At 44.8% G+C, this 17,075-nt stretch overlaps 1 protein-coding gene across 3 annotated transcripts in view; it reads right to left on the bottom strand.

Annotated features, from left to right (window-relative positions):
- Nucleotides 1–17,075, bottom strand: part of LOC140353352 (cyclin-dependent kinase-like 5) — a 70,627-nt gene that overhangs the window by 26,896 nt on the left and 26,656 nt on the right. For all 3 annotated transcript variants that reach the window (XM_072437867.1, XM_072437869.1, XM_072437868.1), the window contains exons 3-6: nucleotides 4,839–4,884; nucleotides 4,613–4,749; nucleotides 4,403–4,523; nucleotides 3,109–3,168 (exon numbers count right to left, since the gene is read on the bottom strand). In XM_072437867.1, coding sequence (XP_072293968.1) covers nucleotides 3,109–3,168; nucleotides 4,403–4,523; nucleotides 4,613–4,749; nucleotides 4,839–4,884 — 364 coding nt within the window. The remainder of the gene's footprint in view (nucleotides 1–3,108; nucleotides 3,169–4,402; nucleotides 4,524–4,612; nucleotides 4,750–4,838; nucleotides 4,885–17,075) is intronic.

Raw genomic sequence — 17,075 nt, 5'->3', positions numbered from 1 at the left:
TCCACCGGCCCCGCCCCCAGTGTCCGGCCCCGCCCCCAGTGTCCGGCCCCGCCCCCAGTGTCCGGCCCCGCCCCCAGTGTCCGCGTACACTCCACCGGCCCCGCCCCCAGTGTCCGCGTACACTCCACCAGCCCCGCCCCCAGTGTCCGCGTACACTTCACCGGCCCCGCCCCCAGTGTCCGCGTACACTTCACCGGCCCCGCCCCCAGTGTCCGGCCCCGCCCCCAGTGTCCGCGTACACTCCACCGGCCCCGCCCCCAGTGTCCGCGTACACTCCACCGGCCCCGCCCCCAGTGTCCGCGTACACTTCACCGGCCCCGCCCCCAGTGTCCGGCCCCGCCCCCAGTGTCCGCGTACACTCCACCGGCCCCGCCCCCAGTGTCCGCGTACACTCCACCGGCCCCGCCCCCAGTGTCCGCGTACACTCCACCAGCCCCGCCCCCAGTGTCCGCGTACACTTCACCGGCCCCGCCCCCAGTGTCCGCGTACACTTCACCGGCCCCGCCCCCAGTGTCCGGCCCCGCCCCCAGTGTCCGCGTACACTCCACCGGCCCCGCCCCCAGTGTCCGCGTACACTCCACCGGCCCCGCCCCCAGTGTCCGATCCCGCCCCCAGTGTCCGCGTACACTCCACCGGCCCCGCCCCCAGTGTCCGCGTACACTCCACCGGCCCCGCCCCCAGTGTCCGGCCCCGCCCCCAGTGTCCGCGTACACTTCACCGGCCCCGCCCCCAGTGTCCGCGTACACTTCACCGGCCCCGCCCCCAGTGTCCGGCCCCGCCCCCAGTGTCCGCGTACACTCCACCGGCCCCGCCCCCAGTGTCCGCGTACACTCCACCAGCCCCGCCCCCAGTGTCCGCGTACACTTCACCGGCCCCGCCCCCAGTGTCCGCGTACACTTCACCGGCCCCGCCCCCAGTGTCCGGCCCCGCCCCCAGTGTCCGCGTACACTTCACCGGCCCCGCCCCCAGTGTCCGCGTACACTTCACCGGCCCCGCCCCCAGTGTCCGCGTACACTTCACCGGCCCCGCCCCCAGTGTCCGGCCCCGCCCCCAGTGTCCGCGTACACTCCACCGGCCCCGCCCCCAGTGTCCGCGTACACTCCACCGGCCCCGCCCCCAGTGTCCGGCCCCGCCCCCAGTGTCCGCGTACACTTCACCGGCCCCGCCCCCAGTGTCCGCGTACACTTCACCGGCCCCGCCCCCAGTGTCCGCGTACACTTCACTGGCCCCGCCCCCAGTGTCCGCGTACACTCCACCGGCCCCGCCCCCAGTGTCCGGCCCCGCCCCCAGTGTCCGCGTACACTTCACCGGCCCCGCCCCCAGTGTCCGCGTACACTTCACCGGCCCCGCCCCCAGTGTCCGCGTACACTCCACCGGCCCCGCCCCCAGTGTCCGGCCCCGCCCCCAGTGTCCGCGTACACTTCACCGGCCCCGCCCCCAGTGTCCGCGTACACTTCACCGGCCCCGCCCCCAGTGTCCGCGTACACTCCACCGGCCCCGCCCCCAGTGTCCGGCCCCGCCCCCAGTGTCCGCGTACACTTCACCGGCCCCGCCCCCAGTGTCCGCGTACACTTCACCGGCCCCGCCCCCAGTGTCCACGTACACTCCACCGGCCCCGCCCCCAGTGTCCGGCCCCGCCCCCAGTGTCCGCGTACACTTCACCGGCCCCGCCCCCAGTGTCCGCGTACACTCCACCGGCCCCGCCCCCAGTGTCCGGCCCCGCCCCCAGTGTCCGCGTACACTTCACCGGCCCCGCCCCCAGTGTCCGCGTACACTTCACCGGCCCCGCCCCCAGTGTCCGCGTACACTCCACCAGCCCCGCCCCCAGTGTCCGCGTACACTCCACCAGCCCCGCCCCCAGTGTCCGCGTACACTCCACCAGCCCCGCCCCCAGTGTCCGCGTACACTCCACCGGCCCCGCCCCCAGTGTCCGCGTACACTTCACCGGCCCCGCCCCCAGTGTCCGCGTACACTTCACCGGCCCCGCCCCCAGTGTCCGCGTACACTCCACCGGCCCCGCCCCCAGTGTCCGGCCCCGCCCCCAGTGTCCGCGTACACTTCACCGGCCCCGCCCCCAGTGTCCGCGTACACTCCACCAGCCCCGCCCCCAGTGTCCGCGTACACTCCACCGGCCCCGCCCCCAGTGTCCGCGTACACTTCACCGGCCCCGCCCCCAGTGTCCGCGTACCCTGGTGTATGAACGTGTGTGTGAATGTAAAGTACTGTGAGTACCTTGAAGGTAGAACAGTGCGATTAAATATGACCATTTCATTTGTATCCATCTTCCCCTGGTGCATAAGAATGACTTAAGGTTATGGTTAGAGACGGACATGTGTGTTTGCCCTGAGCCTTTGGCTGACACGGAGCGAGCAGCAGGTCTGCGTCTCTCACTCCAGATTGCTTACACGATGCAGAATGTGCCATGTTTATCATTCCCCCTCATTTGTTGCTGTGACGCGAGCAGATTGATTCAACGCTCGTTTTCCCAACACGATCCATTCAGAACAATGCACAGGCTGAATATTATGGGAAGTATTTGCATTAATGCTGCAGTGCAAATCTTCTGCAACTGGTCTTTAGTGATGGTCAGTGTTTTCTCCAGGGGCACGAATGAAACAACTGAGGCTTGTACTTGTGAGAATGGAACTCCGTCTGTGGCTGTGGAGCTGAACTTAAGACTAATGTGAATAACTGTAGCGATAAAGCAACATTATTACCAAGCAGCATCATGTTTAGTTATTTATTTAAGGAGACTGGGACGGGGGCTGTCAAAAGCATCGGAAATTAGATAATAATTGGTACTAAAACTAGTATTGATAGGACAGGACAAGATGTGACCTTTTCCTGACCAGTTTTAGAATGAAGAGCTTTGTCAGAACTGGTAGATCACATGGTAATATCTATTGTATAATAAAAGAGCATTATGGCATCAAATCCGTATGAAGTATCGAGCCTATAATTGAAATGAAGTCTGAAATGTTAGTATCGTGACAGTAACAGGGACAATGCACGATATACATGGATATTAAACAGGAGAGATGTATTAGTCCTGAATGTGACCAGAAGTCTTGTTTGATTGACACAATTTGTATGACTTTTGACACTCACCGAAGTCACACAACTTGAGCACATCCTCAGAGCTGATGAGAAGGTTTTCCGGCTTGATATCTGAGGAAGAGGAGCACAGACGGGGAGGAAGCTGCATTATTACATCAGCACTACTAGTACCATGATCCTAGCACCACCTGTTCCCCCGCCATCGCTGCGAAGAGTCTCGCAATCAAAAAGGAACAAATGAAGATTCACAGACACGATTGGAATGTGCAGTTGTAGCCTTGCTCCTGCTCCTGCTCCTGCTCCTGCTCCTGCTCCTGCTCTTGCTCCTGCTCCTGCTCTTGCTCTTGCTCCTGCTCCTGCTCCTGCTCCTGCTCCTGCTCTTGCTCTTGTAGATGCCTGAGTTTACCACGGGCCATTTGGAGGCTTGCTCTGCTGCATCCCGAGTGCCAAAAGCTCACAAGGGCCATCTGGTCCCCTGTTCTGCTCCCGCTGAAGCGCCAAAGACTCACGCCGTGTGAATAATACAATGGTTAGATGGAGCACATCAGAACAACTCTCAGCTCGGTGCAATTGTTTCATGATAAGAATAGAAGAGCTGTTTTTGTTACAACTTAACAAAAGTCCAGGACATTTGCTGCAGCATCAGTGTGAGAGGCTTTAGACGTGACGTGCACAAGGACAAAAGATCACATTTGTTTCAATATAAAGTGTTCAACCTGATTTTTTTAAGTGTGATTTCTGGTGCCACAGAGGGTCAGTTCTGGTTTGGTTTAGAAACAAGTTATTATTTGTGTATATACCTCCCTCAGACACAGTGAAGCGCTCCGGCCCAAAGGTTTTAACTTAGTTTAGTTTAAGTATAAACCTGGTTTAGACCTGGTTTAGACCTGGTTTAGACCTGGTTTAGACCTGGTTTAGACCTGGTTTAGACCTGGTTTAGACCTGGTTTAGACCTGGTTTAGACCTGGTTTAGACCTGGTTTAGACCTGGTTTAGACCTGGTTTAGACCTGGTTTAGACCTGGTTTAGACCTGGTTTAGACCTGGTTTAGGTGGTAAACCAAATATTCTCTTGGTGGTGCTTGAATCACATGCTTTTCTGTGACAAATGTTTGAAGTGAATTGGCCGATAGTGGTTAAAATACTGAGGGATGAATAATTGAATGAGATGTATTATTGTCATCAGTAATACACTATTCCATTCCATGTGTATGATCTGATTTTCAGTTTGAATTCTAAATGAACTACTGAAGAAAAATGCTGTTGAGTTCAATTATAATAAAGTGTAGCATTATAATATAGACAAGTGCACCTGAACATGATTTTGTAGCTTAAAAAGCCCTTTACCTCGATGAACTATGTCATGTTTATGGCACCAGTGAATAGCTTTAATTAACTGGAAGATGTAGCTGCGTGCTTTGTCTGTGGGCACTCCGTTAGGCAGCTCCTCCAGCAGCTCCAGCATGTTCTACAGGAGAAATATAAAAATACTGTCATTCTACAGCGTCATTTTAGAACACTTTACAGTACAAGATTATACATGTGTGAAATACAGACCTTCTCCACATACTCGAACACCAGGTAGAGTTTTCCTCTTCGGCGAAAAGCCTCTTTGAGCTCCACGATGTTCTCTTGTTTGAGAGTCCGGAGCATTTTAAGTTCACGCAGCGTGGTTTCTTTAACCTCTTCATTTTCTGCACAGCCATAACAAATGTATAGTTCACTAAAGATGCTGGTTGCATTACGAAGCATTTACTGCATTATAAATACAAATCATTCTTACCTTCACTGTCCTTGAACTTTTTAATGGCAACAATCTCATTTGTGTCCTGAAAGGGGAAAAGAAGGAGAAAATCAATAGTAAAGCAGTAGTGATTTTAATAGGGCTGAACACAGTGCTATTTTTATCCTTTCACATTCATCTACAAATAACAAAGTAATCCATAGTCCTCAAGACACCCCATTGGCCACGTGTAGAAGGCATTAGCCCTGCACACGAGCAGCTTCTGCTGTGAGTCAGGCCCATGCAGGATAATATCACTGACCTACTTCATGTCTTCACTTAGCTCAACATTTGAAGTGAAGAATAGACATGTTAACAGTCATTTAAAGAGCTGCCACAAAGCACCAGTCACATGACTTTGGCAGGTTATACTGTGGTGAAGTTTTGATCAGGTGAGGCTCAGATTGCTGGGTGAACTAAAGTGTCAAAGTGAATTGCATTGTGGGTGCAGTGTGTGGTATTTAAACAAATTAAGGGAAATGTTCCATCCAGCGTGCGCTAAAGCAAACTCTGTGGTTGAGCCGTGGTAGTTATGATGTGTCTCTTCCTCATGTCAGTCTGTGGAATGGCCTGTTTCCACTCATGTCCTACTTAGGCCTGGTATTTCTGCCTGTTGCTCTGAGCACTGCTCCACTTTCCCCTCCGTCACAAGGCCCCGGGCAGCTCCAGCATGGATCCTACAGCTCCAGATCCAACAACCACATGATCCACACAAGCATCATGAGGAGCACCTCCTCATAACATGTGAAAGACCAGGGCCTTTCTGAAGAAGAAGCTCCGTCTGGACATCACTGTGGTCATCAGCAGAACTGTATGCACCATATGAACTACCATAGAGCATTTTTATTCTAGCACCCATCAGCACCCAAGGGTGCTTGGTTGTTTCAGCTTCACAGATTTATTTGAAATGTCTGATACTTTCTTTAAGCATTCAAGGAGGAAGAAAATTGAATGCAGATTAAAACTGATAATACTCGATGGGAAAAAAACTATTAAATATATTTTAAAGACATTTCTGCAGATATAAATAAAGTGAATTGATTGATTAGAGTGAAATGAACACATTCAAATAGCAACGCAATTTCTATACAATAGTGTAACGTTTCTGTAACAATTCTATTTGTTTCGATTCGATAGTCGTATTGTTGCTGATTGGCTTGGATCGGATTTAATTAATTGATTGGGATTGTTAGCGTCCTTAGCTTTGACTGAGGTGCTCAATGCAGCAAACATCATTCATGAAAGATAGAATTGTTCTGTGTCACTTGTGTTCTTTTGATATTTGTTTTAGCTCTGGTTGTGTTCTGAAAAGAGGGCTAAAGCATCACGTAATAACTCACAGAGAATGTTCTGAGGTGTTTGAAATTTAGCAATATTATACCAAGTAATAATACAAATAACTCTTTCTACTGGTAACACTGGTTACACTATATTTCATTATTTATGAAGACACAGGATCAGCCTGAATAACACAATAAAACAAGAAGATTGGTATCGAATAAATATTGATATTGGTATTGTAAATTGGAAACGTTAAACAAAAGACTGCGTGTGCACATTCTATTCAGCCCTGGAACTTTCTACAGAGGCTGAAAATGCTGCAGAGCCAAAGTCTTTATAAAAGTTTGAACAGGGCAGATCCTCACTTTGCATTAGTTCTGACTCGACAGTAACTCTACAGTACCTCTACAGTTACTTCTACAGTTACTGTAGAGTAACTGTAGAAGTAACAGTTACTCTACAGTTACTCTACAGTAACTGTAGAGTAACTGTAGAGTAACTCTACAGTACTTCTACAGTTACTCTACAGTTACTCTACAGTTACTGTAGAGTAACTGTAGAGTAACAGTTACTCTACAGTACTTCTACAGTTACTCTACAGTTACTGTAGAGTAACAGTTACTGTAGAGTAACTGTTACTCTACAGTTACTCTACAGTTACTGTAGAGTAACTGAGATGCTGCTCCTCTAAACTCCTGTACTCAGAGCTCTTCAGCCCAGTGAGGCTGTGGGAGTGAAGCATGCTGGGTAAATGAATCTCTTTGAGGGTCACTGTCCTCCCTCCTGCTTCATGACCAGCACAGATGTGACTGTGGCTTTGCTCTGTGAGAATCAATCACTTAAACAAACAGATTTATAATGTTTGCATTGTTGTTTTTATGAGAATCGTCTGTATAAAGACAATGGTCCGTCTCAAATGTATTAAAATTCAGGTCCTTCTAATCTATATTAATTCAAATGCAGTAGTATTTTTAGGTTCATATTCTCATGTTGATCTATTTTCTTCTGAAGTTCCAGCTACACTAACAAAAGCGTTCCAAAAATAAACGGGAAATGGTCATTGAAACAATAGGTAATCCACAGAAATGACCCGGTATTATAGTTATTATGTTATTGGCCCTTGTGCACTTACATAAATGTAAATTGGAAGGAGAATCTGAGTGTCACGACTGAGAAAAGCAGGAGAACTTTATGTAACACTTTACAGTGAGTCAAGGCTGACGTGTCAGAAATAGTCATAAACATTAAAGGGTTTCATGCTTTGGTAGTTTGATTGTTTGGGAATAAACAGTCATCTCTAGCGTCTTCCACACGATGATCTGAGGCAGTCCCACACCTCCTTCTTTGATTCTGTCCTTTGTTTGTTCAATGCCCAAAGAAGGAAATCAAACTTGAACTTGGCTGTGACTTTTGTCAATAACAGATCGGTCGATCGCTCAGTACAAACTGTTCAGATAAAGAAGTGCAAATTTAATGCAAAAGAAAACCAGTGGGAAAAATTTGTTTGGCCCAGATTTGTTTTAGTTTTATGTGACACTTTATTCAAATGTAATCTATTCTGGACAATTCAGGCCAATTCTAGAGACTAGTCCACACAGTTTGGTTTAGTAACTGATTATTCCAGGTTTAGACCAGATATAATTTAATTACAATACAATCTTCATTTATGTCTGTTTTAACCAGACCTGAGGTATTATTGCTGCATTAGTCCAGGTTCAACTCTCCTGGACTTAGTTCTGGACGATGGTCTGAGGGAAGACCTGGTTTAGTTCTGCTTTAAGCCTGAACTTTTGGGTTGGTTAGTTAATTAGTTAGTTAGTTGTTTCTTGTTTTAGTCATACTAAACCTGGCTTAGGCCTTATTTAGTCTTGTGTTAGACCTGGTTTAATTCTGACTGCAGTTTTATTTGGGTAAATTCACTGCTTTAGGCAAATACAATAAAATTAAACACAATCAAAAACTAAGAATATATTATTAGTATGTATGTGGCGATAAACAATAATATAGTTTATTGCGATGAAAAGGTTGACAAAAACACATTCAGGTTTCTAAATACACAAAAGGCTGAGCAAAAGTTGAAAATAAATCCTAACAAAAACCATGTAACTGTACTTTTACACAAAGCAGCACAAGAACAGCCTAGTCACAGGAGACAGCTTCAGTGAAGACTTGGACAGCTTCACTACAAAGAGACGGATCATTCACACACAGGACTGGGCAGAGAAAAGAGCAGTGCGTCTCAAACTGTGGGATGAGTACCGCCAGTGGCTCAGCGACAGGGTAACTTCAGGAGTCAGTGCTATTTAAAGATAAACTACATTATTGTTTAACGCGATAAAAACAGAAGACAATAATCGTTTGTGGTACATTTTGTATAATTCTATAATCACAAAAAATACTGTATAATTGGCCAAAAAGGATATTATAACAAGTTCATATAATAGAAGTTCATACATTAATATCCATAGCATGTTCAAACTGTCAGCTATTTTAATCATGATTGTGATTATCGTTAATTGCAATCATTGGGGGGACGATAATCCACAAATCTTCAGTATTGTCCCATGTCCAGTGCTCTTCCTGTTGTCGTCCCTCATATATATATGTGAAGTTGAGATCACTTTGGTCCTAACTTGGCTCATGCTGGACTGATCTGTGTCTCACTCTGAGCTCTGAGTTCTTCACATGAATAAATCTGGAAAGACTCTCGTCCAAAGCCATCGGTACGTTAAAAATACTTCACGCTGATTGGTCGAAGCGTCACAACAGCGTAAGAAGGAGAAAAATCGAAATGGTGTTCATGCCAGTGTTCAGAAAAGCACCGTCCTCTTTCTCGTCCACAAACGTCCAAAGTGCCATTGTCTGCATGTTTTTGGAAAGTAAAATAGTCCGTATTTCTCCTAAAATAGACCCAGGTACGGCTGTCGGCGCCACCATGTTTGTTTCCACCCAAACCACAATGCAGCTCTGTGATTGGTTCCAGTCCCGCCAATGGACCCGAAATGCTTTAGACCTGCTTTAGTCCTGTTTTAGACCTGCTTTAGTCCTGGTTTAGACCTGCTTTAGTCCTGTTTTAGACCTGCTTTAGTCCTGTTTTAGACCTGCTTTAGTCCTGCTTTAGTCCTGTTTTAGACTTGCTTTAGTCCTGCTTTAGTCCTGTTTTAGACCTGCTTTAGTCCTGGTTTAGACCTGCTTTAGTCCTGGTTTAGTCCTGCTTTAGTCCTGTTTTAGACCTGCTTTAGACCTGTTTTAGACCTGCTTTAGTCCTGTTTTAGACCTGCTTTAGTCCTGCTTTAGTCCTGTTTTAGACTTGCTTTAGTCCTGCTTTAGTCCTGTTTTAGACCTGCTTTAGTCCTGTTTTAGACCTGCTTTAGTCCTGTTTTAGACCTGCTTTAGTCCTGTTTTAGACCTGCTTTAGTCCTGCTTTAGTCCTGTTTTAGACCTGCTCTAGTCCTGGTTTAGTCCTGCTTTAGTCCTGTTTTAGTCCTGCTTTAGACCTGCTTTAGACCTGCTTTAGTCCTGTTTTAGACCTGCTCTAGTCCTGGTTTAGTCCTGCTTTAGTCCTGTTTTAGTCCTGCTTTAGACCTGCTTTAGTCCTGTTTTAGACCTGCTTTAGTCCTGCTTTAGACCTGCTTTAGTCCTGTTTTAGACCTGCTTTAGTCCTGTTTTAGACCTGCTTTAGTCCTGTTTTAGACCTGCTTTAGTCCTGCTTTAGTCCTGTTTTAGACTTGCTTTAGTCCTGGTTTAGTCCTGCTTTAGTCCTGTTTTAGACCTGCTTTAGTCCTGTTTTAGACCTGCTTTAGTCCTGTTTTAGACCTGCTTTAGTCCTGTTTTAGACCTGCTTTAGTCCTGCTTTAGTCCTGTTTTAGACTTGCTTTAGTCCTGTTTTAGTCCTGCTTTAGTCCTGTTTTAGTCCTGCTTTAGACCTGCTTTAGTCCTGTTTTAGACCTGCTTTAGTCCTGCTTTAGTCCTGCTTTAGTCCTGCTTTAGTCCTGTTTTAGACCTGCTTTAGTCCTGTTTTAGACCTGCTTTAGTCCTGTTTTAGACCTGCTTTAGTCCTGTTTTAGACCTGCTTTAGTCCTGCTTTAGTCCTGTTTTAGACTTGCTTTAGTCCTGTTTTAGTCCTGCTTTAGTCCTGTTTTAGTCCTGCTTTAGACCTGCTTTAGTCCTGTTTTAGACCTGCTTTAGTCCTGTTTTAGACCTGCTTTAGACCTGCTTTAGTCCTGTTTTAGACCTGCTTTAGTCCTGTTTTAGACCTGCTTTAGTCCTGTTTTAGTCCTGCTTTAGTCCTGTTTTAGACTTGTTTTAGTCCTGCTTTAGTCCTGCTTTAGTCCTGCTTTAGTCCTGCTTTAGTCCTGCTTTAGTCCTGTTTTAGACTTGCTTTAGTCCTGTTTTAGTCCTGCTTTAGTCCTGTTTTAGTCCTGCTTTAGTCCTGTTTTAGTCCTGCTTTAGTCCTGTTTTAGACTTGTTTTAGTCCTGTTTTAGTCCTGTTTTAGACCTGCTTTAGTCCTGTTTTAGACCTGCTTTAGTCCTGTTTTAGTCCTGCTTTAGTCCTGTTTTAGACTTGCTTTAGTCCTGTTTTAGTCCTGCTTTAGTCCTGTTTTAGTCCTGCTTTAGTCCTGTTTTAGTCCTGCTTTAGTCCTGTTTTAGACCTGCTTTAGTCCTGTTTTAGACCTGCTTTAGTCCTGTTTTAGTCCTGCTTTAGTCCTGTTTTAGACCTGCTTTAGTCCTGTTTTAGACCTGCTTTAGTCCTGTTTTAGACCATGGAGATGTTATTACTTTACCTAGAATGTTCCTTAGAATTAAACTTAACTTAACTAACTTAATCATGCATTTGTGTTTTAAAAGGTGTTTTTTATAGTTATAAATATAAATATATAATATATATATATATATATATATATATATATATATATATATATATATATATATATATATATATATATTTATATTTATATTATAAAGTCCTAATATAAAGTCCTAATTTACTCCTGGTCGAGCTGTGATTTTGCCCTTGTTCAGCACAAACATGATCTAAGATGGAACGTGCTGTGAAAACTCAGAGACGTCTTTTTTCTGTGCCAGTCCATCAAACACACACCACGTCACATGTCCACTCATGTCCACTCACGTCCACTCATGTCCACTCACGTCCACTCATGTCCACTCACGTCCACTCACGTCCACTCATGTCCACTCACGTCCACTCACGTCCACTCACGTCCACTCATGTCCACTCACGTCCACTCATGTCCACTCACGTCCACTCACGTCCACTCACGTCCACTCATGTCCACTCACGTCCACTCACGTCCACTCACGTCCACTCACGTCCACTCACGTCCACTTATGTGTCCAGTACATGACGTCATATGTCCACTGGTGTGTCCAGTACATGACGTCACACTGTCCACTCGTGTGTGTCCAGTACATGATGTCACATGTCCACTCGTGTGTCCAGTACATGATGTCACATGTCCACTGGTGTGTCCAGTACATGATGTCTCATGTCCACTCGTGTGTGTCCAGTACCATGATGTCACATGTCCACTGGTGTGTCCAGTACATGATGTCTCATGTCCACTCGTGTGTGTCCAGTACCATGATGTCACATGTCCACTGGTGTGTCCAGTACATGACGTCACATGTCCACTCGTGTGTGTCCAGTACATGATGTCACATGTCCACTGGTGTGTCCAGTACATGATGTCTCATGTCCACTCGTGTGTGTCCAGTACCATGATGTCACATGTCCACTGGTGTGTCCAGTACATGATGTCTCATGTCCACTCGTGTGTGTCCAGTACCATGATGTCACATGTCCACTGGTGTGTCCAGTACATGACGTCACATGTCCACTCGTGTGTGTCCAGTACATGACGTCACATGTCCACTCTCTGGGTCAGTGGGAGGGGCTATGCTCATGCACAATATGCTACATTATTGTGATGTGGCAGCGACTGCAATATTGAAATGATTGTAAAATGTTTTATAAGATAAGATAATCCTTTATTGTCCACACATGGGGAAATTTCATTGATACAACGCAGTAGATACAGAGGAAAAGGACAGATCACAGATTATAGGAAGTTTAAAAAACACTCTCAATAGAAGAACTCTTATAAACAAAAACTCCTATAGACAAAACCTCCCATTTCTCCAAGGGATGGAGGGGAAAAATTAGGATGTCCGCCGGGATAACGTGACGATCTCCGGGTAAGACGATGGTTTTCCGCATTTTCATGAGTTCCTCCTTTGTGTAAACGCACCGGTGCCGATCCGTACGGCGGCTGTGGCCGAGGAGCGCGGTGGGGCCGGGGGGGCTAGCTCAGAGCTAGCGCACATCACGACGACACAACAAAAAACACTCAATAATCCAGCCGAACAAAGTCGAAACAAGTTGAATTAAGCGATTCCAGCGCGTGTCCCGATCGTACAACTAAAGTAGAAAAAATATTTACAAAATACAAAAGATAAAGCACATAAGTGTGAAAAAAGAGCGGAGCGTTGCACCGGGCTGCCAGCTGGACCGGCGCCTATGTACGTACACATTAATAATAAAAGTCATTTCAGTTATATTAAAACATATGTTCATGCATTAATGTATTATTCACTTAACAGAGACAAAAACAGACTAAATCAATAATTTAGACAGAATAATCATGAATAAAAAAAGCCTTTTTCAGAGGTTTTTATTTTAAAAACAGCGCATTTCTGTCTAATGGAAGACCTTGGAGTTACTGCAATATATTTAGTTTGTTGCTATATAGATTACTGCTAATATTGCGATAGCCCTAATGCAGCATGTAGTAGAAGACCCGCCCCCAGACCAGAGACAGCAGCAGATCCTTGGGGTCAAAGGTCTCCTTGAGTATAATGTATTTCACCATTTGACTCATTCATGGGGGGCCAGTGGTTCCATGGTCTCAAATTTACTCGCCTTGTATTTTGATCAGAAAGGGGGAGGGGCTACAAGACGACTATGAGCCTCAAGCAGCGACTATTGCAACAAAGTCACAAACTGAGTCTAAAAGTCATTGGGAGCAATGTAGCACTTATAAGTCAGCACACACGGAGTGTATTACACAGAGTGTATTACACACACGGAGTGTATTACACAGAGTGTATTACACACACAGAGTGTATTACACAGAGTATATTACACGGAGTATATTACACGGAGTGTATTACACAGAGTGTATTACACAGAGTGTATCATACAGAGTGTATTACACACACAGAGTGTATTACACAGAGTGTATCATACAGAGTGTATTACACACACAGAGTGTATTACACAGAGTATATTACACGGAGTGTATTACACGGAGTGTATTACACAGAGTGTATCATACAGAGTGTATTACACACACAGAGTGTATTACACAGAGTGTATTACACAGAGTGCATTACACGGAGTGTTATCACTATATAAATGCCTTGTTTTGTGAAATTGCAGCATAACAACATGTATTTATCACAAGCACAGATGAATATGTGACGTGTGAAGCCTCTAAACATGGATCCTCAGGTGGGCGTTTGACAGTGCATCAGATCTGAAAGAGCTTTCATTCATCAGGGGACAATAAAGATGCGCACACGCCGGCAGGAAGTGCGTCCCCTCCTCTGTTCCCTGATAGGCCCACGTGGGCATGTACTTCTCTCAAGGTGACCTATTTAACGCAGCGTGCCAAAGTCCTCTTCTGGCCCAGTTTCTCCTCCACTCGGTGCAAAAATAACTCTTCCCTTCAAACAGGGCACAGAATTTTTTCTCTACTCAATAAATCCTCACTCAACTTCATTGACAAATAAAATAATTAAAATAGTATTTTTTCAATATCCAAAAGAAAATAAAACATTGATGAGGAATATTATCCAGAGAAAAAGGACATTTTTGAATGGGACAAAAATGTGTCTGTATTTGTCCTGGACCAAAAAGACAACCAACATTTACAGATGTTTTACATTTACATTACAAGATGTTATTGTCAAAAGAGAAGAGACACTGTCCAACTCCTGCCATTAGAAGAGCCTGTTTCAGCTCCCTGCTGAAACAGGCTCTTCTGGCATCAGGTCCTGGAGGCTAAGTGAACCTGAGCGTGCCAGGGGAATCCACCATGCTGGATCTGGGCCCTCGCCACAGGAGGCGTGCGTCGTGGCCGTAAACTCCTTTTGGCATGTGCCACATATGTTCAGTCTCGGCAGCTAATAATAGGCTCTTTGCATCATGTCAGCCAAACAAGCTCACGCTTCCTGAACACTGTTTACCAGAGCAATTTACACCTTACAATTCATTTATTATCACGTTAAATGTATTGTACAAAAAACTATTATACATAATAATAATCTCAAAAGTATGCATATTTGTGTTTGGACTGTAAATATGAATAACAAATGGCTTGCTCTGATGATATAAACCATAGACTACATGGTTGAACTATTATTACTATTTTTGTTGACAATTACATTTTATTGTCTAAAATGTAGTGTTTTTATGATCTTTATGGTATTAAAATCAATAACAAGAATCAAGTCGTTCCCTATTGACTTTGAAGCGGACCATTGTGCCCATTGTGTGATCTCAGGTGACTCCAAACAAAAAGGCTTTTATTTTAGGTTTGGATTTATAATTACAACCGTTATAACCACCACCATTTTGTCGGCCTTGGAGACACAACCGTCTCAGCTCGTTTAGACATGAAGCAGCACAAAGATGACTCACTCTTTAGCAGTCCAACCTCCCCAACACATCCATACATTTACATGACAGTTATAATCTATTATATCAGATGCTATTGGGGTCATGCTGGTGTTTGCACGTAACAGTTCCATCCAAAATGCATTTTAATGTGTTAACGTGATCTGGACTCTATATATGCACGCAGTATTTCATTGGCACTTGGCATTTATGCTCTACACGCTGCATGTCTGTGTTGACTCTGATTACATATGTGCTGATGCCAAACAGGCAATTAGGTAAAGAAGTAACAGGCCCATATTCTGTCAAGAGCAAAACAGAAACAAACATGGCAGCCATGCATGTGTAGGACTGGATGTGCTGCTTCTCTGATGAATAGTCATCCTTTGATTTATTTTTACACTCTATGACGCTGGTTCCTCTTTCGTAGCTGCTTTTCCTCCAAAACCCCATTCACATTAATGTCATCTTCAACTCAGGGAATATTTGGCGTGATAAAAAAGCAAATAAATAGTTGAAATATGTTTGTTTGTTGAACCAAATAAAAGTACATTCTAAAGGTTTTGTTGGTTGGAATAGTTATTATTATATATAATTGTTAGATTAGAGCCAGCAAATACAATAACTTACAGGTATCAGTATAGAAATGATTCATATGACCCTGGTGTGGAATGTAGCCGTGGCCTCAAGAGGGCTTTGTCTACAGCTTGAAGTACATTATTGTTATATTCAACGTGCTGTAGAGGCTGAGACGCAGGTTGGTCTCTGTCAATGTTTGACCTGTCGACGGTGAGTGGGAAAACTACTGAGCGAGAGAAACTGGACGTCACATTCCTGGGGTCGGCTCCATTCTTAAACAAACACGGCTCTGATCAGACTCTGGTGCGTCCTAATGTCCTAATGTTCTCTCATGTTCTCATGTTCAAATGTTCAAATGTTCAAATGTTCTAATGTCCTAATGTCCTAATGTTCTCTCATGTTCTCATGTTCAAATGTTCAAATGTTCAAATGTTCTAATGTTCTAATGTTCTAATGTTCTCATGTTCTAATGTTCTAATGTCCTACTGTCCTCATGTTCTCATGTTCTAATGTTCTCATGTTCTCATGTTCTCATGTTCTAATGTTCTCATGTTCTCATGTTCTCATGTCCTAATGTCCTAATGTTCTCATGTTCTAATGTCCTCATGTTCTCATGTTCTAATGTTCTCATGTTCTCATGTTCTCATGTCCTAATGTCCTAATGTTCTCATGTTCTCATGTTCTAATGTCCTCATGTTCTCATGTCCTCATGTTCTCATGTTCTCATGTCCACATGTTCTAATGTTCTAATGTTCTCATGTCCTCATGTTCTCATGTTCTAATGTTCTAATGTTCTCATGTTCTAATGTTCTAATGCCCTAATGTCCTCATGTTCTCATGTTCTCATGTTCTAATGTTCTCATGTCCTAATGTTCTCATGTTCTCATGTCCTCATGTCCTCATGTCCTCATGTTCTCATGTTCTCATGTTCTAATGTCCTAATGTCCTCATGTTCTCATGTTCTCATGTTCTCATGTCCTCATGTTCTCATGTTCTCATGTTCTCATGTTCTAATGTCCTAATGTCCTCATGTTCTCATGTTCACATGTTCTCATGTTCTCATGTTCTCATGTTCTCATGTTCTCATGTTCTAATGTCCTCATGTCCTCATGTTCTCATGTTCTCATGTTCTAATGTCCTCATGTCCTCATGTCCTCATGTTCTCATGTTCTCATGTTCTAATGTCCTAATGTCCTCATGTTCTAATGTCCTCATGTTCTCATGTTCTCATGTCCTCATGTCCTAATGTCCTAATGTTCTCATGTTCTCATGTCCTCATGTCCTCATGTTCTCATGTTCTCATGTCCTCATGTCCTCATGTTCTCATGTCCTCATGTCCTCATGTTCTCATGTTCTCATGTTCTCATGTCCTCATGTTCTCATGTTCTCATGTTCTCATGTTCTCATGTTCTAATATTCTCATGTTCTCATGTTCTATGTTCTCATGTTCTCATGTTCTAATGTTCTCATGTCCTAATGTCCTAATGTTGTCATGTTCTCATGTTCTCATGTTCTCCTGTTCTCCTTTCTCATGTTCTCATGTTCTCATGTTCTCATGTTCTCATGTTCTAATGTTCTCATGTCCTAATGTCCTCATGTTGTCATGTTCTCATGTTCTCATGTTCTCCTGTTCTCCTGTTCTCCTTTCTCATGTTCTCATGTTCTCATGTTCTCATGTT

The sequence above is a fragment of the Eucyclogobius newberryi genome, unplaced genomic scaffold, assembly GCF_026437365.1.
Source record: "Eucyclogobius newberryi isolate DKJ021-1_F unplaced genomic scaffold, fEucNew1.0.hap1 SCAF_9, whole genome shotgun sequence".
NCBI lineage: Eukaryota > Metazoa > Chordata > Actinopteri > Gobiiformes > Gobiidae > Eucyclogobius > Eucyclogobius newberryi.
Note: the sequence above shows the minus strand (reverse complement) of the source record. Positions and strands in the feature narration are given on the sequence as shown.